The 25,597-nt window shown below is 49.4% G+C and overlaps 1 protein-coding gene across 1 annotated transcript in view; it reads right to left on the bottom strand.

Moving 5' to 3' along the window:
- The window catches only part of PRKCB (protein kinase C beta), a 337,502-nt gene that overhangs the window by 134,958 nt on the left and 176,947 nt on the right, over positions 1-25,597 (bottom strand). Inside the window, exons 6-7 of the mRNA XM_047712980.1 lie at positions 21,712-21,823; positions 21,205-21,333 (exon numbers count right to left, since the gene is read on the bottom strand). Of these exons, the coding sequence (XP_047568936.1) occupies positions 21,205-21,333; positions 21,712-21,823 (241 nt within the window). The remainder of the gene's footprint in view (positions 1-21,204; positions 21,334-21,711; positions 21,824-25,597) is intronic.

The following is a 25,597-nucleotide window of genomic DNA, read 5'->3' on the forward strand; positions in this document are numbered from 1 at the left end:
ACAGAGCTGGTGCCTTCAAAGAGCTTATAGTTTAGGGAAAAGATACAGACCTTAAGCAAGGTGTCTTAAGTTGGGGTCCCTGTAAACAAGACCCTGACATGGAGAATGGGGGGGCAGGGGGTTTACTGAGGGAGTGTCGTTAGGAAGAGCCACAGTCAGGAGTGCGAGAAGCAGGGTAAAATAGAGAGAGGGGTTGTACGGCAATGCAGATGCAACAAAGATTCACCCCATGTCTTCCCGGCTCTGTGGCTGGGACTGCCCTTCAGACACATCCCTTATGGAGGCAGGGGAGGGGCCTCCCCACAGTATCCAGTCATTGGACTGCCCACACAAGTGGGCGTAACCTTGAACAATGCGACTCTCTTCGGGACAATTCCTGGAGAAGGACTGAGCTGTGAGCAGTCTGCAGCCAACGCTCCCCACAGCTCGAAGCAGAAGCACCTCAGCCCTGAAAGGGGGCCCTGGTAATGCACCCCAGTATCCACTACACAAGGAATCACTGCAAATGTGTTATGTGTTGTGACTTCTGAGCTCAGAGCAGAAGGGACCGAGCAGGGACTAAGGGTTGGCGTGTGTCACTGGGCTCTTTTCTAAACAGTATATATAAAGAAGTGTGGAAATTGTTCACTGACTCAAAACTCACTAGGTCCTTGGCCCTGTGAACGTCCTGATATACTTTCTCCTACACTTTCTCCTTTCATCCTGTCCATGACCCTGGGAGGTATGAGCTCTCTCCGCTGGGCAGATAAGGAAGCTGAGACTCAGAGGGTTGATGCACTTGCCTGGAGTCCCACAGTGAGCAGGAGGCAGAGCTGGGATTCAAATGTTTGGCTAGCTATAAGAGGACAAAGCTTATGATCCTTTCTGCACACTCTGTCTCCTTTCCTCAGCACCCTGAGCCCTTCCTTCCCCGTGCCTTCTTCCACTCGCACAACAAACCTGCTCAAACCCTCCCGTTAATGACCTCCTCTCCAGCTGCCTCTTCCTCTCGTAACTCACATTCTCTTAGAGTTGCCTACACTTCTCTTCCCACTTGCTCTCCTTAACACCCCACAGCCCAGCTCTTGTTCCCATTGTGCCTGTGAACAAGCGCTGTCCAAATTCTGAAGTTAATTGACCACATCCAGTGACTCTGTTTCCGTTCTTAGCCTCTTCTCTCTACCATCAGCAGGTGGCAGCATCTAACGGGCTGGCCACATCCACCTTCTCAAATGCTCTCCTGTATTGGTTCCTTGGTGACTCCCACCCCCAGCTCTTCCGGTCTACCTTCTTCTTCTAGAAGCACCACTTTTAAGTTCCCCTTCACTGGCTCCTCTTCTTCCGCTAACCCCTGAAGTGGCTCTATTTTCCAGGGTCCCAACCATGCTCTTCTTCCAACTCTCCACTCCCTAACACCTCCCTGACACCTCCGAAGCCCAGTGGCTTCAGCTCCAGTTGCCTCACGCTACTGATACCTGAGCCTCTGGATATGTAGACGCATCCACCTACTAGACACAGACACCGATGCAACCCCAGACCAAGGCTTTACAAAACCAAGGTCACCACCTTTCCCTTCAAGGAAGCCTCTCAGACTTCTCACCCTGATTGCTTATCATGCCCACAATCCACACATCTTTCCGAGCCAGCCGTCTCCCTTAATCCCTGATCTTCCATCCTCTTCTCGATTCCCCCACATCAACACTTCTCATCTGTCCGTTTCTTTTCACTTCCTTAATTCAAGCATGCCTCACCTCCATCCATCCTACTGAGGCCCTTCTTTTTAACCATCACCAGCTGTATCTAGATCAGAACATTACAACCTCCAGTGGCTCACGGTACTGAATAATGTCCCAAACGCCTAGAATGTGTGAGCAAGGGCTTCTGTGACCTGGCATTCATTGATATGTCTTCACAACCACATTCTAGAGCCTCAACACACCAGAAACCCAATGTCCCTTCACTCATGGGGTCACTTCAGCCTGAGCGCCCACCAAGTCCACCCATCCTTCCACCTATTTAATAACTTATTCAGGATGTGTCCAATGCATGGTAGGCACTAGCATATAGTGGCATGAAAAATAAAGTAAGTTCCTGACCTCCATCCAGTGGAGGGGAACAAGGCAGAAGCAAATCAGCAAAGAAGCAACAGAATGACAGATACAGGTGATAAGTAGAAACTATTTCGACAAGGGAACAAGATAGAGAGGGTCAGAGGTGGCCCTTCTGAAAAGGTGACATTTAACTGGACACTGTCCAGCCACATTGTAGAGCTCAAGGAAGAATAGTCCGGGCTGAGGGAAGGGCAGGGGCAAGAAGGAAGGAAAATCATCTGGTGGAACAGGGAGAAGGACATCATGCAAAGGGAGAGAAGATGAAGCTGGAGAGAGGCTGAGAGACAGAGGAAAAACCCAACTCCTGCAGGCTCCCTGAGCATTGGGGAGGGGCCCAACTTCAGTCGAAAGCTCTAAGCCCCAGCTCTGGGTAGCTTAAGCAGGGGAGCAGCAGGGCCCCATTCACATTTGAGAATGGATCTTTCTGGCTGGATATGAAGAATGCATTTCAGAGGGCAAAAGCCCATGAAAGCTTCTATTCATCTTTTCAAAGGCCAAAACAGACAAAGCCCCTAGATGAGCCCTAACAGGGGGGTGGTTCTCCCCCCACCACTCCCCGAACTAACTCTTGGCCTTGGATTCTGTGAAGCCTTTTGGGATTCTGGTCTCATCAGCAGGCACCCTGCCCCTAGCACTTTCTTTCAAGCTGGGTCATCACTTCACACACACACACACACACACACACACACACACCCTTTTAGAGTGAGCTCTCTCTTCCTCTCCCTCACTTAGTAAGTTGTGAAACACGCTGCGCGTAAAGGGTCACACTCCCTCATAAAGCCCTCACAGCGTCTGGCACATGGCCTCCCACACGGGAGAGACTCAAAGAACAATGGAAGAATGAAGGAAGGAAGGAAGGAAGTCTAAAAGGGAAGATCTTTGTGTTCCCCGGGAACGCTGCGTGTTAAGAGCCTTGGTTTAGAATCAGTCCCATCCGTATTTTAACTCAAGCCCTGCCGCCCACTAGCTGTGGGACTTTGGGCAAGTAAATCACCTCTTCTTTGCTGCATTTTCCTCTTTGTAAAGTCGGGATAACAATGGGTACGGGATAGGCTTTTTTTTTCACAGAACTATCTCAGGGAACTAAGTGGACAAAAGAAACACCAGTGTCCCCTCCCCTTCCTAAGAGTCTACCTGCTGGGGAAAGACAGGGTCTGTCTTTCAGACCCACACCTAAATGATACCTGTCAACGAGGTTCTGTCTTGTTTAAATGTTTGTTTTCAACGAACATGTGTTGAGTGCTGACCATAAGCACCATTACAACCATCATCCCATTTTATCGGCTATGAACGATTGGGGAAAGCCCCCCTCAAACGTGCTCCTGGGTGAGGGCTGAGTCTGGTCCTTGCCAGTGTGCCCCTGGCCCAAGATCCACCAATAGCTAGGCCATGGAAATAGGCCTTATGAATTCACTCTCAGACCCCAAGGCCCAGTCAACAACCCCTCCCCTGGAGATGTTTCCTCTGTGACACCCCTACTAACAGAAGTCTGGGAACAAAGACATCTCAAGCTCAGGATTTGCCTTTACCTACCATTCCCATCTAGAAGAATCTGTAGGCTCAAGCCCCATGAGCTGTTCCTTGAATTAATGACAGAGAAAGTGAGAGCCTGGGGGCTTCTTCATAAGTCTCAGGGAAGACAGGGCCAGCACAAGCTGAAACATGGACTTGCAACACCATCTGATGTCAGGAAGCATTGATGAGGAGTCTGGGGCCAGAGAGGACCACAGGTGGAGGAAGGAAGGAAGCCATGCACCTGTTACAAAGCTGAAGAAAAGCACACTTCCCTCAGTCGAAATCAATGTTTCAATTCCTAAACCCTCAATTTGAGTGGCTAAGGGCCTAGGCTTTAGGTTCGAACAGACCTGGGATCAAACTTCAGCTCTGCCCCTTATTAGCCAGACCCTGGACAAGACAGGGAAGCTATCTGAGCCTCAGTTTCCCCATCTGTAAACGGAGATAACATGTGTTCAACCCAGGTAAAGAGGTCAGTGATGTGCCTGGCATTCAGGAGACCCCTGTTTTTGCGCATTTTGTATTTATGGAGAGGGAGAGACCTGAATTATTCCTGGCAAGGGAACTGCATGCCCACGCCCCTGCAAAACCAGCAGAAATAAGAAGAAAGATGCCGCAGAGCACCCTTTGCATCTGCTAGAGCTGTGAATATGCCCCTGTGTCTTTCTCCCCTACCCATTTCATATTCTCCTGCAGTGCGGTTCACTTGTCTTTCCTCACTTCAAAAGGCCTTCTTGGATTGGGATTTCTCAATGAAGATGGTGGGTCAGAATGGAAGAAGAAATAAAATCAAAGCATCATTGATCTCCAACTCAGGGGGCAGGCTCTTAGCTCTTTTTCCATGTCCCCATGGAGGCTCATTCTGTAAGCCAAGGCAGGCACCCAGCAAAGACCAGAGAAACTGGCATGAGAGCCCCAATCCAGCCATCTCCGGCTACCTCCGTAGGGGGAGGAGGACCAGACAATAACAGTCAGTTACCCACCATTTCCCTCCTTCCCCAGCACATCGGAGCCCAGCAGGCAGCTGATGATAAGTCAGTGGCATCTGACAGGCTATGGAAAGCTCCCTGTCTCTCGAGCTTCCAATCACCAGGTGTCTGAAGAGGCTGCGGGAGCAGTCAGCTTCTGCCCTCATTAAGAGCCCTTTGGTGGGCAGAAGAGATGATTGTTCCAAGAACTGTCAGGTTCATCAGCCAGCGGATGGGGATGGGGGGGTGGCGCGCAGAAGCCCCAGAGCTCTGACCTCCTGACCTACGCCGTACGGCTCCTCATTTACATCTCATTTGCATGGCATACTTAATAGGACTCCAGCTTCCATGCAGAGAAATCATTGTCTCATGCGCAGCGAGGTTCTGCCACCACGTTTGTGCAAATGATCCTGTGGGAGGGGAGCCCGCAAAGCCAGTCTGCGCCACGGTATCGGCCCTCCAGGAAAACAAGACCTCAATCAGACCACGGTGATGAGGACAGATGTAGACGGTACTATTCCGGGATGCATGACCAACTAAATAAAGCCATGGTTACCTCATGTGCAAGGCCAGACAGAGGGAAAATTCCAAATGTTTTCAAGAGACTGTGTTAGAACGATTCAGGCTAATTGCATGCAAGTCTTGTACTATGAATGTCAAACTGCACCAGCATCACATAAATGAGCTGTCAGCAGCCTGGTCAGAGTTCTCATAGAAAAGAACCTGTTCCTTCTCTCAGAACAGGTGCTGTTTTGTTTGGCTGATACACCAACCCCTCCTTGGCAATGGATCTCCATTTCATTTATGGGGATCCAAAAACCACAGAGGCCCCCATCCCCGGAGGATTATAGCATTGTCTCTCAGTATAACATGGGTGCTGAGATCTCTGTGTTAAGGCAGACTTGGGTTCCAATCCCAGCTCTAGCACGGACTAGTGGTGTGGCCTCAGCCAAGCCACTTAACCTTTCTGAGCTTCAACCTCCCCCTCTATGGGATGGGGACAATATTAGTCTACCTTAGAGTAGTGAAATGATGTCATGCCCATAAAAGTAACTGATACAACACCTGGTGTCTCTCACAAAATACAAAGTCAAGAGATGCTGTCTGGAGTTGAGAAAACAAGAATTGGATTTGTAAAGATATAACTTAAAGGAGCTATGAGAATTACTGGAGTCCCAATAATGGATTCCCACTGCACTAAGTATAAAAGACAAATTCCTTAGAGTGGGTTACAAAGCCTTTGGCAGCAGCCTCCCTGTTAGCTCTGACCTCTTTTGCTCCCTTCCCTTTGCTCTTTCTCTCTGTTTCAAATAAATAAATATCTTTTTAAAAAATAATAAGCTGTATGAATCATACCTTTTTATTTTCTGCATCTCTGATGCTTTGACATCTGGAGCCTTGCTGACCCTTTCCAGGGCTATCCAATCCAGAAGTGAAGCAACCAATTCTCAGCTTACAACCCAGTCACCTCCTTTACAAAGCCCTCATACTCCAGGCCCCCACTCCCCTGCACCGACCAACCCCAGAGACAGTGCTTACACCCCGGAGCCTGCTATTACTGAAACTAGCCAGTCTTCAGCCTGCTTACCCTGCCTCACCTGTCCTTCTCATGGAAACCAAGAGAAAGGCTCCTGCCCACCTCTCTCCCTCCGACTCCCCCTTGGTACTCGTCTGGGTGGTCCTGCGTGGGGTGGCATGCTGTGCCTCCTCCTCTTGGGAACCAGGGATAACAAACTACCCTTTAAAAAAAAATCTTATTTATTTATTTGACAGAGAGAGAGAGATCACAAGTGGGCAGAGAGTGCGGGGGTGGGGGGGCAGGCTCTCTGAGCAGAGAGCCCGATGTGGGGCTCAATCCCAGGACCCTGAGATCATGACCTGAGCCGAAAGCAGAGGCTTAATCCACTGAGCCACCCAGGAGCCCCACAAACTACCCTTTCAATGACAATCACCCCCTCATCCCGTAGGCCTCACTAGGCCTGAATACTAATAAAATCGACATTTTAAAACAAAGTAGAAAGATGGGGGGGGGGTGATGGGGAGGGGGAATGGCACAGACCTAATACAAAAAACGGTGTCAACGAGGTGACATCCAGAAGACATCTAGCACAAGAGTGATGGAATAGCAAAAGCTCTCCACACAGCCCTAGAGCAAAGGGCCACGCCTAAGAAGATGAAATACATCCGGCCCATCCTTGCGTCTGGAAAAAAACAAAAACCTGCACAAGGACACAGGGAACTCGTGTGGTAGACGTGAGAGGTTTGATGGGCTGCAAACCCAGGATCAATCAGCAGAGCGCAGTGGCTGGCCTTAGCCCAAACCCACCCCCCTTCCCGCAAAAGAACATCATCTCAAGATGCAGAAAGAGAATGATGTTGTCTAGAACAGAGTTTTTCAAATGGCAGGTCATGACACATTTGTCCATGGTCAGTGAAATCAATGGGAAGAGTCTAGGCCATTTTTCTTAAAGGATTTCTTAGAGGACGGAGAACAGAAGTGAACAGTCTGGAAGGCTGCAGAAGGAAAAAGACTGGGTCAGCATGCCGAGCTGGCATGAGCAGACGTGAGTATTATTTTGTGACAGCTTGGTTTCGGCTGTGACCCTGTGCCTGTGCTTGGGCTCTGGAAAGCCACAGAGTGGGGCGCAGTCAGGAAAGTTCGAAAGCCCTGGGTCTGGAACAGGGTAGGTGACCGCCATGCTCCTCCTCCGGCAGCACCTGGCCGGCACCTGGCAGCTCACTTGCTGAGGAAGCGCTTCTGATTAGAGGAGAGGAGTGTGGGAGGAGCTCCGCAGAAGTGCTTCTGATTGGAGGAGAGCAGTGTGGGAGGAGCTCCGGCTCTGCGTTGGTGGCGGGACGCACAGCACAGCTACGTAACGTGACACGTGACATTCCTTCCGGGTTGTGGGTTCTAGGTTAAGAATTAGCAAATGGCTGAGGGAGACGGGGAAGCTGCTCCTGGGAACTGAGAGATTCTAGGGGCACCTGAGAACCATTTGCAAACTAGTTCCAGGCTGTTGGCATACCTGTCTCGGAGAAATAGGGATGAAACAAGGAGAAACGTCACCAAGTTCGTTATTTTCCGCTTTGGCAGCTGGCTGGCCGGGGCTTCTTGGAGCCCCACCAGCTCCACCCCATCCGCCGTGGCCCTTCCTCCGGGTCGTCTGACTCCCCCTCCCTGATCTTCCGGTCCCTGGCTTCTCCAAGTTTGCATGAGATCTAATTCCTCGCGGGAAATCCGTTGTTCCATGCTCCTCAGAGCGGCTCTGATTCCCGAAACACCGAGATGGGAAGGGGCCGTGAAGACCTGCCCCTCCTCTGGACTCAAACCCCTTTGTAGCCTGTTTCCCAGTGTACCTTGAGCACCCCCTGAACACCTTTTTATTTTTAAGTGAGAACGCTTTCTCAAGATACTGCTGTGAACTCGATTCTGTCCCTCTCCCTCTCACCTTCTGGATGCCCTCAATTCCAGCCAGCTTGAGCTGACCCAAAGCACTCAGGAAGGGGAACAGAGGTAGTCTGTGGTTAGAAGCACAGGCCCTGGAATCACACAGCCCGGGATTTCAGTCCTAGATCTGCCACTTCACGGCTGTGCTATTTTAACCTCTCCCACCCGCAGCTTCTTCCCCATGAAAAATGGGGGTAACACTTCAAAGGTTCAAGATGAACAGGACTTGAGATGGTCCCCTTAAAACATGCACAAAGGAGCGCCCAGGTGGCTCAGTTAGTTAAGCACACGACCCTTGGTTTCAGCTCAGGTCATGATCTCAAGGTCTTAGGATCGAGCCCCATGCCTGGCTTGGTGCGGGTTGAGATTCTTTCTCCCATCCCTCTGCCCCCCTCCCGGCTTACACATGCAGGCATGCACACACGCCCACGCATACTCTCTCAAATAAATAAATCTTAAACAAAAAACACCTGGCATATAGTTAAACACTCAGTAAAGGCCGGCTGCATATGTGATTGGAACAGTGGGTCTTCAGGTAGCAGATTTATAAATCTGGTGCCCCAAACACCTCAGCAGGCCAGACACCATTTCTCTGGCCATTTTAGGTAGAAGCAAATGTCTCGTAAAAGATTCGGCTTAGGTGTTTAAGTTTTCCAGGATACACCGTGCCCCGGAGGGAGGTAACAAGACAAATCACAACAACTGACACGTATCGTGGCTGCACTTAGCCAAAACTCTCTCCACCTGCCCCTCAGAGGCAGGGTCTCTGAAAAGGTAGACTTCTCCCCCAGAATACCACATCCTAACACGGCCACTTTGGAAGGAAATAAAAACATCACCAAACAGGAAACTCCAAATTTGGTAAATCCAGCAAAGGTCAGTGAGGAAACACAGAAAGGACTGTGTAGACCATGCCAATCAGAATAACAGCAAATACATACGGCACCAGCAGCATGTACCAGGTGGTGTTCCAAACGCTTTACACACACTGCCCATGGAATTCTGTCCACGACCCTAGGAGGTGGGCGCTCTCACCACCCTCCACTTGTCCTCCCAAGCTATCCATGCCTTACCTGCCAACATCAAATCCCCCAGTCCTGAGCCCTCCCACCGCGGAGGCTCGGGACTAAGGCCGTCTCCTTCCGGCCACCTCTCACGACCGAGGCACGTTGCCGGTCTCTTGGGCAGGTCTTTGGCCACTGAAGTCTGCTTCTCTGCGAAAAAACAGGCCACCCAGAAGAAGTGCCATCATCCCCAGGCTCACAGTCCGGGAAACACTGGCTCTCGTAACTCCCCAAGGAGAAAAGCGGGCAAACAGTAGCGCTGGGGAAACGAACTGCATGAAGTAAAATCCCCATCAACACAAGGCCCAAGCCGCGCCTGCGCCTCCACTTCCTCTTCCGTAGAATGATCCGGAAGACATGTGCTCACAGCCGAAGCTGTGAGTCGAATTCAATGAGGGATCGCCTGTAGAGTTCACGGCACAAGGGCGTGTTTCTGAAAAGGAGGCTGTTGCTAATTATCCCCTATCGTGGGACAGAGGCAGGAATGACGGGATCGAGTCCAAGCCCCAGCTCTTCCCAGCTGTGCAACTTGGGAAGTTATTTAAACCTTTCTCGGTGTGCCTCAGTTTCCCCATCTGTAAAATGGAGATGATATTAGCAACTACTTCACAGGTCATTGATGGGATGTTAGATGAAGGCAGAAGGGCTTACTTAGCCTGGGGCCTGGCACTTATCATCCTAAGTGTTGTTGCGTCTCTGGCTCTTGTCCTAGCAGCAAGAAAGAACCCCAGACAGACAGACCACTCAAGACCTTGAAGAGCATCTCCCGTGACCTTTTCTGCCCCGAGGAAGCCAGCCCAACACTTGGGTCATGGGCTTACCCATCAAGTGTAAACTGTTAACCTTCCTCTTTTCCCTTAGCCTCTATCCTGTACCAGTGCCACCTCCTCCAGGGGGCCCTCTGGGATGCCTCCAGCCCATACTCCTCCCTCCCTCATTGAAACTACGATTGTAAGAAAGATTCGGACCCCTGTAGACACAACAGGCAGAAGATGAGCAGGTCTTTCCCATGGCCTTGATGCTACCCTGCACCCTCAAAGAATCGCCAGCATTGAACCCTCTCCTGCCTCTCTCCCCCGACATGCTGTCTGTGTCTCTGTTCTAACACCTTCGTAGCCTTAAATCACATCCTTCCAATGGACACCCTGATGTGCTGGAATCCAAATGACGGCTCCCGGATGCAATCCTGCCTCCCCCACCTGCTAACTGGGTGGCCAGAGGCTCAGATTCTTTAAGGTTGCTTCTGCTTTTGTAAGAATAAGGAAAATAAAATGCACTCATAGGGGGGTTGTGGGGACGGAGCACAGTGACCTTGTGTGACACTCCACAAATACTCCTGGGATCTGAGTCTCACTGCATTTAGAAAAAATCTCCAAACCCCTAGAGGCTCACAAGGTCTTGTGGAGACCCCTGGCCTCCCCTGCAGCTTCATTTCCCCCCTCTGCCCAGATCCTGCCATGGAGTCAACTTCCTGTCTGGTCCGGGAATGCAGAAGCTGCCTCCCTCCTCCCCCAGGGCCTTTGCCTGTGCCGCCCTCCTACTTGGGATGCTCTTGCCCTGGATTTTAGGAGCTGGCTCCCTCCTGCTCATCATTCAGGTCTCAACCAGAAGTCATCATCTCTGCCAGTGACCCACGGGCCACCCTCAATCACAGCACTCTGCTGTTGTTACTCTCTTTATGGCCTTTATTGCTGTCTGAAAGTATTTTGTCGACTTTACTATTCCTCTTCAAGCATTGAAAAGAATGCAGGGGCCGTGATAGCAGAGGCTTGTCTGTGTCCTTCATAACAGTAAACAGTGCCACACACAGGAGATACCCAATGAGTATCTATTGGAGAAGTTGGAGAGCTAGGATTCGAACCCAGGCCTGACTCCAAAGCCAGACTATCCTGGCCCGTAATTACTACAAACTTGAAGCAAGTCAGTGAGAAAAGCAGGTGAGAGGCTGCTGACTGGAGAGCTGGGGATGCCTCACCCCGACAAAGGCAAAGCAGGGAGGGAAGGTTCTGGGTCATTTTCCACAAGCAGCTCACGCCAGGCATTCAGGCCTCATGAGGTCTATCCGAGGACATGCAGGTAGGTTCAGGTCACCGATGGATGCGGATTTCAGCCTCTGAAGTCCCAACACCAAAGCCGTGTGACTCCTGAAGTGCCACCACCAAGGTGAGGCTGGATGTCACAAACCATCCCAGGCACGTTCACCTGTGGACACCGGGCAGGACCCGAGCACAGCTAATGCCTGCCATCTAGTGGACAAGACACATCCTGCTTTCCCTGTGACAGCAAGGCTTATGGAATTTTATTTTATTTTATTTTATTTTATTTTATTTTATGAGAAAGAGAGAGAGCAACCAGGGGAGGGCAGAGGGAGAGAGAATCTTAAGCAGACTCCATGCCCAACGTGGAGCCCCGTGCAGGGCTCAATCTCACAACCCTGGGATCATAACCTGAGACAAAATCGAGAGTCAGACACTTAACCAGCTGAGCCACCCAAGCTCCCCAAGGGTTATGGAATTTTAAAGTGCATGCAGGTCACCTGGGATTTTGCTGAAATGCAGATTCTGATTCTTAGGCCTGGCTGGAACATGAGACCCCACATTTCTAACCAGCTCCCCAGGTGATGCTAGGGCTGCTGCTGGTCCACAGACCACACCTGGGAACAGCTGGTGCCTTGCAATTCCTGACGTATTAACCCCCAGATGCAACTCAGAGGACTAGGGTGGCCACACAATGGGGAGGAGAATCAGAAGGCACCCGAGAAGTGCAAGTGTTGGAAATCAGAGCGATCAGACCTGGAGGCAGGGGGGCGGGGACTGCCGCACAAGAAACAGAGAGAGGACACACTTCCTGGGACCTGAGTAGGGAGATGCTCTTAACTAGGACTACAAGGAGGCGCCCAAGGGTTGATGCCCACGAGGGTCAGAGATCAGGCCCAGCCCACAAGGTGAATGCTACACAAGACGCACGCTAGTGACCGTGAAAACCCGGAAACACCTGGGCCCCACTCTGAGCAAGCTGACCCCCACCCAGCAGTCCTCCCCAAAGCCTCTGGCATCGGCCGCTTAATTTTCACTGCAACTATTGCTGGAGAATTTCATTTGAATTCCTTTTTCCTATTCAGAGATTCTTCTGTTTTTATTTTATGTTTGAAAAATTACCAAAAAAAAGAAAAATTACAAAAGCGCTATGTTTATTGCGACTGCAGAAACAGTTCCTAAGACATATAAAGAGCCCCCTTTTCCTGCCCCAGTCTCTCTCCGTTCCCACTTCCCACTTCCCAGTCCTTCTGGGATCCCCATGTTTACAGTCTGGTTTGTACCCTTCTACACCTTCCTTCCCACCCTTATAAAAATAAACAAACATCACTTCACACATAGTAAGTGTCTGTGGCGGCGGCTTATTTCTTCAAAATGAGATCATACTAAATAAATTTTTATGCAACTTAATCCTCTCACTTAATAAGACATCAGAGATGTTGCTCCAGGTCAAGCGTTGGCAAATGTTTCTGGTAAGGGCTGGAAAGTAAATATTTCAGGTTTTGCAGACCATACAGGCTCTGCCACAGCCACTCAGCGAACTCACTCTTGTATCACCCAAGCGGCCATGGGCAATATGTAAATGAATGATGTGGCTGTGTTCCAATAAAACTTTATTTACAAAAACAGGCAGTGGGCCAGGTTTGACCCCCAGGCCATAGTTTGCCAACCCTGCTCCAGGTCAACAGCTGTAGCTCTAACCTACTTTTAATTATTCATTAATCTACTTTTAATTATTTAGAATGTCAAGTGAAAGTATAGCATGAAGCATAATATACTACAGAAAAGCAGGCAAATCATTAATTTGTACAGTTTGTGGAAAACATATGTGCTACTAGATCCCAGGTCAAAACCCCAGAATACAAACAGCTCCACAGAAGCCCCGCACACCCGTTTTACTTCACTATTTTCAACAACCGCACGACAGCCCACAGAACGGAGGCACCCTAACTAGGCTGATTCCAATTCTTTGCCCCCACTGATGGAGTATCGATAAACATGCTCGTTCTGGGCTTTGTTTCCTTGTGTGCTGCTGGGGTTTTTGGTTTTTTGTTTTTTTAGATTTTATTTATTTATTTGACAGAGATCACAAGTAGGCAGAGAGGCAGGCAGAGAGAGAGGGGAAAGCAGGCTCCCTGCTGAGCAGAGAGCCCGATGCGGGGCTCGATCCCAGGACCTCGGGATCATGACCTGAGCCAAAGGCAGAGCTTTTAACCCACTGAGCCACCCAGGTGCCCTGTGAGCTGCTGTTTTATTTCAGCAAGATGGAAATGGGAAATCTGCAAAGCCAAGTGTGCAGATACATACATTTTAACAGATGTTGCCAGACCACTTCCCAAGAAAGCGGTGACAAGTCACAGTCTTGCAGGTCCTGGCCGTGCTCCCCCTGGGACACAATTCAGCAGGCATTCAGGGAAAGTAACTGAGCACCCCGCCTCTCCTGAGGCTTGGGGGCCTCAGGCATTGATCATTCTGATGAGAGTAAATATTCAGGGAAGAGGTCAAGGAACACTGAGTAGAAAGGGTCTGGTCCCCTCTGTCATCTTGGTGTCTAGGACACCCACCTCCCACCTCTTGAGCCACAGGCTTCAGAGGAAGGCTGCCCAAGGATCTTCCAACTTCGCCAGGACATGACCTCTGCTGCATTGAGAAAAACAGAGCTGCGCAGATGGGGATATGATTTAACTCGACTTCTTTGGGACCAAAACAACGCAGAGCAGCACAACAGATGTGTCTTCCCGAGTTTGTTTTAAGGGAATTGGCTTTCCAGTGAGGACACAATGATGTGTTTTCAACGAACCTATTTTGCTGTGTTACAGTTTCTCAAAAAAAAAAAAAAAATCCAAGAACAATTAAGTACGATGTGGTCTAAGGGATCATAGGTGTCATGGCACCCCATTCCCGCATCTCCTCGGTGGGGGAAGCCACATGGGGTGAGGGGGGCATGCCTGTCTGTCCACACTGGGCAGTCTTCTGAGCACAGATAGTGTTCACAGCTTTTACCCCCAATGGGAGCTGTGACAACAAGAGAGAGAATTAACTTGATGGGGGTTGAGGTGACAAAGTAAAATGCATTTGTCAAAACCCAGCCATTGTCCACTGAAGGTATTCCCCTCTTTTGCAAATTTTACCTCAAACGTTAAAAAAAAACAACAACTGTAAATAAGTGTTGTATTCTAGTTGATGATGGACATGCTTAAGTGTTTAAGGGGAACTGAATTGATGGCTTCCATTTGCTTTGAAATATGTCAAAAATAAGATGGGTCGATGGATGGAGAGTAAGGGGGGTGGTTACTGATGAAGCAAGTGTAGTAGAATGTTAATGGCAGGTTCGAGTGTTCACTGTAAAATCCTTTCAGCTTTGTTGTATGTCGAACATTTCTCATAACAGGACATTTGGGGGGAAAGTACTAACTGGTGATGTGGGGAGGGGGTAATCTACACGAGCTGGATCCTGTCCCCGTTCCATGATGTATGGCTTTGAGAGTGACCTCCTTTCTTGGGCCTCAGTGACTCGGCTGTTTCATGGGGGTACAGAAGAGGGGCTGAGCTGTTCTCTGTGATGCCTTCCATATGGACAGTGATGACGCTGTGGTCTCATGTCATTCTTTAAAACTTGGGCATCTTTGGAAAAGAGAGCCTTCGGGGAGGAATGACTTTGAAGGCAGACACTGCCCCCTAGTGGGCCCAAGTGGTCTAATTTATGATCATGTTCTACCCTTGCCATTGCTGCATGGCTGGGTCATATTTCAAGATTTTATTCTATCTGTATTTTCTTTCCTTACGTTTTTCTTTTCTTCCCCTTCTCTTTCCCTTCCAAGCAGACAGCCATCTCAGTGGAAGTGTGTAGAAGTGAAAAAGCAGAAATAGCTTTCAGGTCATTCTTGTCCTATATCTCGAATTCCCAAACCTCAGAGGTTTCAAAGAGAAGATCACCTTCACGAAGAGGGTCTGTGAGCACAGAGTGTCTTGAAAAAGGTTTGATGGGGAGTGGACTTTAGCCCGACAAGAATGAGATTCCTTGTGGCTAGCAGAAGGAAGAAAGGTGCGGAAAGATCTCAAGGGTCCTCGAACACTGGCAAGGTTGTGATGTTCATCCAGGCAAAGAGACCTGTCTCCTCTCTTGCTGTGACTCAAGGCTCTAGAATATGCTCAGCAAAAAGGAGAAACTCAAATGTTGTTGAACGAACAAGTGAATGACTGGGAGAGGGAGTGAATGGATTCTAGAGGAGTCTGGACCCCAGATGCAGGGAAAGGAAGCCACACTTAACAGTTGTCTCCTACATGTCCCGCCCCTGCCACTTCTTGTCACTTGGCAATACAGCGATCTAGGCCTATCTCCCCCACCAGGCTATGAGCTCTCTGAGGATGGAGACTAGCTCTCATTGGTCATTGGATCCAAACTGGTACTGAGGCCCTCCATGAATGAATGAATGGATGAATGAGCAAACACCTATGCCTACTGAGCTCATCTCACCTTTCTGCCCTATAACATGCTATCTTCCTCATCACACTGTAAACACCTAATCCCTCCAACCCAGCCCCACATGTCCCACCTCACCTCTCTGTGCAGAGCACACACTCTCTGCTCTTCTGGTCAACTCCTGCCATATTGGTTTTAGACGACAGACACCCAAGTGGAATATCAAGGTGAAGGGCCCGCATAGGTTTTCTTATACTCTTTTCCCATTGTTTGGGTTGCCATGATGGCAAAACCTTCTCTACCCGGAAACAGTCTTTTAAATGACAAGAGAGTCCTCTGTGACCCTTCAGCATCCATTTCCTTTCTCCAAAGAGTGCTTTCGGAACCTCTTTAGAAGCTGGTGTATAGACAGATATGACCTGAACTTTTCTCAACAGCCTGTCGAGAACTGATGCCTATTTGGTGCTCTTCTTCTTTTGATGTAAGAATGTCAGGTCTTGGAAAGGATTAAAATACCACAATATTGGGAGGGCCTAAGTCTTTTGGGAGATGCTTCTGTCTAAGAAGGATTCTGTAGAGCACAATACGATGGTGAGAACACTGGGCAGGAGTACGGAAGACCAAGATTTAAAAAAAAAACAAAACAAAACTGTTCTTTCTGCTTTTCTTTCCAAACAGCCCCAGTTTTCATAAGATACAATTATGGATACAAATACAGACATGGTTAAGGATTTGCAGATGGCCGTAACGTAGGTGGAAATGTAAATAATGGGATACCAGTTGTTACGTCAGTAGAGAGATACTGAATTAAAAGGGGGTTCATATGTGTAGGGACATGGGCTTTCTGAACTCTAGGAGCACTGTCCAGCTTTCCTGTGCGCTTCCGACCTTACACAGCCTGCTCCCACGATGACACTCGGCACCACGAGGTCCGTGTGGTTTCCTATGACTCTACAAGTCCTGCTGCTCTGGTCTTTTCTGCATCACCCAGGGAATTGCTATGGTCATGCCTCCAAAGAGTGGGTCCCAGTCTCCGTAATACTTGCTGTTTATCTGGGACTTGGTCCTTAAGAGTTTTTGTAAGGTCTCCTCCCTACAAGAATAAGCGTGTGAAAGGGGTTATCTGCTGAACTCCAACTCCTCACTTCAGGAAGCGCTGATTAGGGGGTCATCTGGGAAGTCCCGGTATCCATCTAGTGTGTTATCATTCAAACATACATCCACTCACGCCCACATATTTAGTGACATCCGTCATACGAGGTGCTGGGCAGAGTGTGAGCCAAAGCAGACGCTGTCTCGCCGTCAAGGAGCTTCTAGTCCAGTGGGAGAGAGAGACATAATCCACCCACCATAGGACCGTCACTGATACAAGCTCAAGTTCAGATACCATGAGCGTCTAGAAGGGTGGGAAGCTTGGGGAAGCTTCCCTGATGGTAAAGGCGAGCTGAAGCCTGCAAGAAGGAGAAGAATGACCCATGGGAAGAAGACAAGAGTGCAAAGATAAACACTGCACACGAAAGGAACAGAAAGGTGCAGCATTCCAAAGGTGCGGGGCAGCCCGGACAGGACGAAGGGTTAAAAGAAAATCTGGAGGGAGAGACAGAGAATCAAGAATGAGGTTGCCACATTACGTTTATCTGTTCTGAGGGCAATGAGAAACCGCTGATGGGTTTTTAAAAAAGGGGGAGCTGACTGGATTTCCATTCCGATCTTGACTTGCGAGATCCCTGGCAGTAGATATAAAGCCTGGATTTCAGGAGCCAAGAGAGATGAGGAAACCTTCGGATCTTCCAGAAGCAGCTGTGACTTGCTTCTGGAGATGATGGGATCTCCAAAGAGCAAGAGAACAGTCAGAGCAAATGGCAAAGCATCCTGGGCTGGTGAGTGGAAAGTCCTAACACCGAGCGTGCATCTACGGTCTGGATGGAGTGAGGTGATCTGGCCTAGCATTGCCAGGGAGGGCTCTCTCCTCTCCAATCCATCTGTCTGAGATCAAGCAGGAGGGCCTGGAGTCCCAACCACAAAACCAGAAGGATGCTTGGGAGACTGGAGGGACATCCAGGTGCTCCACACTGGCCCCCTGCCCCCACCCCCCAGCTGCTGTGAATGTTGGCTGTTAAGAGTTCATGGCTGCCCCTGTGTCCAGACAGTCGTCCTGGTCCACACAGAAGCCACCTAGCCTGGGAGGTAATCCCACCTTCCCACCTCCCACCCCAGCAGCCTACAGCAAGGACTGACTGTCCACTAAGCTCGGGCTGCTGACAAAACACCAGAGACTAGGTGACTTAAACAACAAGCATTTATGTCTCAGAGTTCTGGAAGCTGGGAAGTCCCATATCAGGTTCCCAGCGAGAACCCTCTTTCTGGCTTCTAAACAGTCGTCTTCCTACTGTGACCCCATATGGTGCAGAGAGGGAAATCTATTTCTCTTCCACTTCTTATAAAGCCACTCATCTCACCAGAGAACCTTACCTGTAGGACTTCAGCAACCCCTAATGACCTCAGGAATGCCCCATCTCCGAATACTATCCCACTGGATTAGAGCTTCAACATACGAATGCTTGGGGTGGTGGGGAGGGAGAGACCCAGCTCGATCCCCAGCACTGACCCACCCTGCTAGGCCAGTCCCTGCAGGAGGAAGGATCGGGAAGCTTGTCTTCAGGGAGACTGTTCTTTCGCTTAGCTTTCTTTGCTCTGCCCCGACCCCTCTTCCCCCATGAGCAGCCCCTTTATTGGTGATTTATTTCACTTGAATGAAAATCTCCATCTCGGCTCTATTTTTAGAGAACTGCAGTCAGAGCACCAGGTTCTTGGATTGCCAGGCAGGCAACAAGCACACTCCCAGCACTGACTGCACCGGGCACGGGGAAGGGGCCACAACGGGCCACTGTGACCTGCCATCGTGAGACCCAGATGCACACCCCCGTGCCGCATGTGACACGGGGCAAGTTATCCAGCCTCGCTGAATCTTGGGCTCCTCCTCCATAGGACAGCAACAACACTGCCTCTCCACTGAATGGCCCAGGATCAAAGTGCTTGGAAAACCACAACTATGAAAACCTTGGTAGGTAATTCATCAATGCTCTCAGAACCCTGACATGCACATATTCTGTCCCTAACGACAAAAGAGCCCCAACTCACCTCCTTGTTATGGGTTGAACTGTGTCCCCCAAAGAAGATATAGTGATGTCCCAACCCCAGGACCTGGGAATGTGACCTTATTTGGAAATGAGAGCTTTGCGAATGTGACTAAGTTAAGATGAGGTCATACTAGATTAGAGAAACTATAATCCAATGACTGGTGTCCTTATAAGAAGATGAAACTTGGACACAGAGACACACAGGGAAGAATGCCATGTGATGATGAAGGCAGAGACCAGGCTCCACAAGCCAAGGAACACCAAAGATTGATGGAAACTACCAGAAGAAACTGCTCAGAGCATTCCAGAGCAAACCAACTCAGCTGACACTTTCATGCCAGACTCCTAGCCTCTGGAAGAGTTACAGAATAAATTCCTGCTGTTTCAAGCTGCCCAGTTTGTGGCATTTCGGTACCGCAGCCTGGGAGATTATACACCCCCAGTTCATAGGCACATAGCAGGATTGCCAGAGAATCATCTGCTTGTGATCAAGATATGCCCAAGCAGATCTGTGAGGAAGGGGGAAGACTCTGACCTTGAATTTGAAGAGAGATACTGTGTTGTACCACATCAGAAAAAAAGACTCCTCAAGAAATGCCCGTAAGAGGTAACCTAGCTAAACCACAAAGGAAATAAATAAGGTGGGGGGGGGGGAGTGGCGGAGACCAAGCTAAAAAGTAACCTAGTATATCATACTAGAGAGTCTAACAGACCTAGGTGATGAAGTGTGTGGCTTTCCAAGCCTATTTCCTGATAAGTAGAAAGATAATGGTACAACTTAGCACATTGCTAAGTTGCTCAAAAAATTTAACCAAGATACTGCTCGTAAGTGCTTTGCACAGTGATGGACACATTTTAAAAGAACTCTGGTGTTAGCTATGGCTTTGTTATTGTTTTGTTACTAACGGTGTGAGTTCTTAGAAACCTAACCTCCCTGAGCCTTAACATTTTCATTCATAAATCGAGCATAACACACATTTCACAAGGTTGTCGTGAGGATGAAAGAGATGGCATGGAAGGCTTTTCAACTGAGCTGTAATGGGCATATGACTGTGCACGTTCACATACGATATGTTGATTGGGCACATTTATGTTATGATTTGATTCCTGCACAGCATCAGCCAACACCTCTATCATATCACATGATATTGATTGATTGATTGATTGATTGGTGGGAACAATGGATAGGCTTCAATGGCATTATACTAAGTAAGGTCCTGTATAGGATGGGTGAGTTCTATTCAATGTCTGCTGCCACCGGCGACAGACCTGAGCCAGTACAGTTCCTAGAGAAGGACACTAGAGGGCAGCAGGGTCTCATTTTTGTCCCGTTCCTGCACCAGGAAGCTAAGACAGCCCTAGGATGAAAACCCTCCTCTCCAGAACCAGTGACTGCCTGCTTTTCCCTGGGGGACCCCCAAAGATCCCCATGGGAAGAAGTCAGCCACTTGCCTTTCTTTTGGAGGAAAAAGCAATTTAACGGAATGCACATTTCCCAAGAGCCCACTGGGTATCACGAACCCCAACGTAAAACAAAGGTTGTATTTTACAGGAATATTGTTGGAGTTTTACGCGGTGTAAGTGAAGCCCCTCCCTGCATAGGGCTTAACACATCAGAGATGCCGAACCAATCTGGGGACTCAAAAGTAGACCAAGTTTTGCAAAATCAATCCCTTTTGTGATCAGTTTCCTGAGTTACCCAGTCATAAAACCTCGCTTATACGGACTTGTTATTAAGTCTATAGTTTGTGTCACAAGCATTTAAGAAGAGAATTCCTCCGAAGTTTTAGTCCCGTTCTTGTCTGGTTCAGTGTGGGGTTTACGGTAGCTTTATGGCTGAGTATTTACGAGCCCAGCAAAGCCAGGTTTCTACTTTGCTGGGGCTTCACATGCCAGAGCCAAGTAGTTCTAGAATGCTCCATTCCAAGAGCCACACATGCCCTGCTCCTGTCTTCCCCTAGTCCCCCTGCACCCCTCCCACTGGCTGTATTATCCATCTTTCTTATTATTAGGAGACACTTCAGGAGTGCAAAAAGTATAGGGAATCATAGAACAGGGACCCACGTAGCCGCTGTCAGGTTTAAGAAAAAAATTATCTCAAATAAACAGAAAGCCCCCAGGGATGCACAAGGTACCGCCCCCCACCTCCTGCCCAAGTGGTCACAATCTGGAATTTGGTGTTTGTCACCAAGGCTATTCTCCCCACTGGGAAAGTCTGCGGAAGCACCAAGCATTCCTTCTAGGTTTTCTTAACAAAAGAAATAGAACTGCACACTCCACACCCCGAGCAAGAGTAGGAAAGGGAGAGGCAGAGGTGGAGTGGGGCCTTTCTGAGCTCCAGCTGGCGCAGGTGCCTGCAGCCAGGAGAGACTGTGATGGGGCAGGGGGGTTGGGAGGCAGGGTCACGCAGTCCCCTCCCCGCCCCCCACCCCCGCCCTGCCCATCCCTCCAGCAGTTTCCCCTCCCCCAACGCACAGATCGGACCAGCGGAGTCGGCGCCGGATCCCCAGCGCCACCTACCGACGACGATGAGGACTTCCCTCTCGATGTGGGCCTGGATGTAGATGCGGCCGCGGCGCTCCGTGTGGTCTGTGCCGCACAGGCTGGGGACGTTCATCACGCAGCGCTTGTGCACGTTCATCATGCAGGCTGCGAGGGCAGAGAAGGACGCGGCTCAGGCTGGGGCCCTCCCGCCCGGTGTCCTCCGAAAGGCTCTTCCAAGCCCTTCCCACCCCCACCCACCCCCAGGCCCGGACGGACAGAGGAGGTGGGACTTTGTCCGTCCTCCCTGAAGCCTCAGGGTTCAGCCTGAGTCCGACCTGTGCCTACCCGAATGGCTCTGAAGCCAGCATCACCATCTTCAATGCCCCCAGATTTGGGCGGGGGGGGGGGTGCTCATTACTCAGCAACAGACAATCCGCACACCAGCCCAGCCAGGACTTGGGAGAACGTGCTGTGGACACGGACTCCCAAACCACGAGGAAGCAGCCCGGTCACCAGAGGCCGCCGCTGAGCAAATGTACTTACTGTCACATTTCATCCCCTGGTGGATGAGTCCGTACAGCAGTGACCCACAGTGGTCACAAAACGTGGGGCTGGAGTACGTGTGGATCTTAAACTTGTGTTTGCTCCGGGGATCCTAAGGCCAAGAGAAACAAACAAAAGAGGCCAGTGTCAGCATGGCCAGTCAAAGACTGGAGTATCCAAGTAACACTCTGCTTGGAGTATCCCTGGAGAACTCAGCGAGAACTGTAGCCGCCCCAGCACTCCTCACCCCTTTTAGGACCATCACTGGGGCGCGGCACCAGATATGCATTTGGGAAATAGTGCTTGAATGAGCGAATGACTCCGACAGCAGCTGGCTCCCACGGCAGCCCCAGCCAGTTCCCTGTTCCACCAGTCCTCCACCTGAGAGCCCAACCTCCTGACTCCTGCCTGCAGCAAGGACTCCAGAGACAGCAGCTAAACAGGTCCCTTTGTTCCTATTTTTTCCCCTCTTATCCTCTGAGCATGCCTCTGGAAGGCTCTGGAGTGAACTAAAACCCGAGTCTGAGCATAAAACCTCTCTGCTTAAAGGCCATTTTCTAGTACCTCATCCCCTACAGACCAGAGTTCAAAGTCCAATGAATAGTCTGCAGGTTGTGGCAGAGCCTCCTGGTTTTTCCAACAAGACCCATTCTTCCCTTTAATAATAGAACCCTTGAGTTTGAGCAGAGTGTGGCCACCCAGTTAGGGACTACATTTCCCAGCCTCCCTTGCAGTTTGATGTTGCCATGTGATGAAGCTCTGGCCAATGGGATGGGTGTGCTTCAGGGTTCTTGCCTTTAAAAGTGTCCAAGCCTCCCTGGCCCCAAACACCTTAGACCCAAACCTGGAGACCTGTGCTGAAAGGACAGAACTACACTACTAGTCTTGGACTTCATCCCTTTGGGCAGACACCTGAGAGAAAACCTACTTTCTGTCTTGCCTCAGTCACTATATCTGGAGGCTATTTGTTATAGCAGCTTATCTGGTTGCCTAACAAACATGCCCTTCATAACCTGGCAGTATGGTACAGAGCTTCAAGGTACAGACTTTGGAGCATAATCTGGGTTCTTCTCAGCTGTATGACTTTGGGCAAGTTACTTAATCTCTTTGTGCTTCAGTGTCCTTGTCTATAAAATGGAGGTAATGGGTGTGCTAGGTGGCTCAGTGGTTCAGCATCTGCCTTCAACTCAGGTCATGAACCCAGGGTCTTCAGACCAGGGCTCGCCCCATGTCAGGCTCCTTGCTCAGCGGGGAGTCTGCTTCTCTCTCTACCCCTCCTCGCTGCTTGTGCTCTCACTCTCTTTCATGCTCTCTCTTTCAAACAAATAAATAAATTTTTTTAAAATGATAATAAAATAAAATAAAATAAAGGTAATGGCAATGCTACAAGCTTATTAGCCCACTGGGAATAAATGGATTCATCTGTGTAGAGATCATAGAACCACCTGGCAGCCCATAAGTGGTATAAGCTCTTGCATTATTATTACATCTCCCTTATAACCTCAGCTATGTCTCCCCAAACACACACTCTGTTCTCAGGACACAGGACTCATTCATGCCCCCCCCAGGCATGCCCCTCTGGCTCTGCATGTTATCTTTCTTACTCAAGAGTTGCTCTTCCATCACTGGCCTAACTACAGAGCTCCTTCTCTTTCCCAAAGCCAGCCCAAGGGCTTGTCCTCATTAGTATAGTGGTGAGTATCCCCACCTGTCCCAAAGCCAGCCTGAAAGTTGCTTTCTCTGTGCAACAATGTGCAGCAGAGGCTGGAGAGCATGGACCTGGGATTCCCACCCAGGGCTGATCTGACACAACGGTCTTTGCTATATGCTACCCCTCTCTTCCTTCATTCGTTCAGCTCATCGTGTGTTTACTTGAACCTGATGTTCTGGTAACAGACAGAAAATAAACAAGTGAAAATAAATACACACAATAAGTAGATACTACATTATGTGCTATTAAAGTGTTGAGTGTTTTTTCCTGAAATGTTCTATATATAAACTGTACTGAATTTTACTGTATGTAAAAAGGAAAAAAAAAAGGTGAATTTCCCCTGCATGAAAACAATATCTCAATGTAAGCCTGGCTAAAAAAATCTTCCATCATTGAAGGCTTTTGGGGCGCTCACGCTCACCTTAGAGCTGAGGAGTGCCTCCAACCCTTCCCCAAGGAAATACCTGTTTATGACCGCTGTTGGCCTGTAGGGGGAGTTCAGCGCTGCTCTCACTCCCCGCTCCAGGCGAGGTAGGAGACCAGATCTGGTTGGTCAGATTCCAAGGCACTGATTGGCCCCGCCTCAGTGGGTGGAGCTTGCACACGTGTGTAAAGGCGCACCTGCCATCTTTCTCTTTCTCTCCGGTAGCTCTCTCGCTCCCGGGAGGCTGCTGGCTTCAGATCCCATGGTCCAGTCCTGAAAGTGTTGGGATGAGTGGCCTGGGTCAGCTCAGCCCCAAACCCTGTGGCAACTTCTCTTTCTCTCCTTGGCTTTTGTGCTCTTTTCTAGTTCCCTGATACGTGGACCTTGGAGTATAGCCAAGAATTTGTTTTGATTATGGTTTACATTTCCTTACGCATACCTAGTATAGAAAAAGGGAGTCTCCAAGGGACTCATGAGCTCGACCTGGAGATTTGGGACGAAATCCCGACTAATAATAAATGGCCTCTTTGCTGGGTTTCCTTTCTTCCACATATACATCTCCTTGGAATATCTCAGGGGGAAGGATTTGAGCATTTCTGACTAGATATTACCAAGAACCTTCTCTTCCCCATCACGTCTCTTCAACAAGAGGAGATGCCAGGTGGCACAAAGAATGGGAAGGTAAGGGATGCGTGTGTGGCTCAGTAGGTTAAAGCCTCTGCCTTCAGCTCAGGTCATGATCCGAGGGTCCTGGGATCAAGCCCCACATCGGGCTCTCTGCTCAGCAGGGAGCCTAGTTCCCTTCCTCTCTCTCTCTGCCTGCCTCTTTGCCTACTTGTGATCTCTGTCACAATAAATAAATAAATAATCTGTCAAATAAATAAATAATCTTTAAAAAAAAAAAAAAGAAAGAAAGAAAAAAAATGGGAAGGTAAATGGAACAGTTCCTGAGAGCTGCCCAGTGTATGCTGGGTGTCTCTCAGGCACTTTCTCTGGTCCCCATGATATTTCATTTGGAAGGTGTTATTCGTTCCCATCTTAGTGACAGTGAAATGGGCCCAGACTAGGGAGACAGAGATTTTCCCCCAGGTCACCCAGCTGGCCCACTGCTGAGCTGGGATTCACAGCCAGCTCTGCCTGGCTCTGAATCTGGGACACACCAAGCTTCCTTCCCTTCTCTCCTCCCTCCCCCAACTTCATTAATGTGCTTCTGTTCCAGTCCAGCTGCAGTGGCACTTCCTTCCTTCCTTCACTCATTCACCCAGCAAATGTTTTACTGAGAGCCAGGGTCTTTCTAGACACGGGGGATACGAGTGTGAGCAAGGAGCCAGAATGCTTGCTCTCACTGAATTCACATTCTAATGGCAGAGAGAAACAAAGAAACCCCACCAATATCCTGCCCTCCCAGATCTTCTCCATCATGGCATTTAAATCACTGGATTGTGATTACATGTGTTAATTTCATCTCTCTGATGCTCAGTTACAAGCAACATAAGGGAATTTTGCTCCGGGCATATACTGTACTTGGCATATAGAAGGTGCTCAATAAATGAGCGAGAGTTCGTATTTATTAAGCATTTACTCACACAGGAACTGTCTTTCAGGGATTTACCAGGCAGGCTTTAACTCGTTTCATCCTTCTGACATCCCTCGGAAGTATGTACTTTACTACACCCATTTCACAGATGAGGACCGAGGGGCACAGGGACTTGCCCCCAGCTCCCCAGCCTCAGCAAGCCCAGCAGTTCGCA

The sequence above is a fragment of the Lutra lutra genome, chromosome 18 (genome assembly GCF_902655055.1).
Source record: "Lutra lutra chromosome 18, mLutLut1.2, whole genome shotgun sequence".
Classification (NCBI taxonomy): domain Eukaryota; kingdom Metazoa; phylum Chordata; class Mammalia; order Carnivora; family Mustelidae; genus Lutra; species Lutra lutra.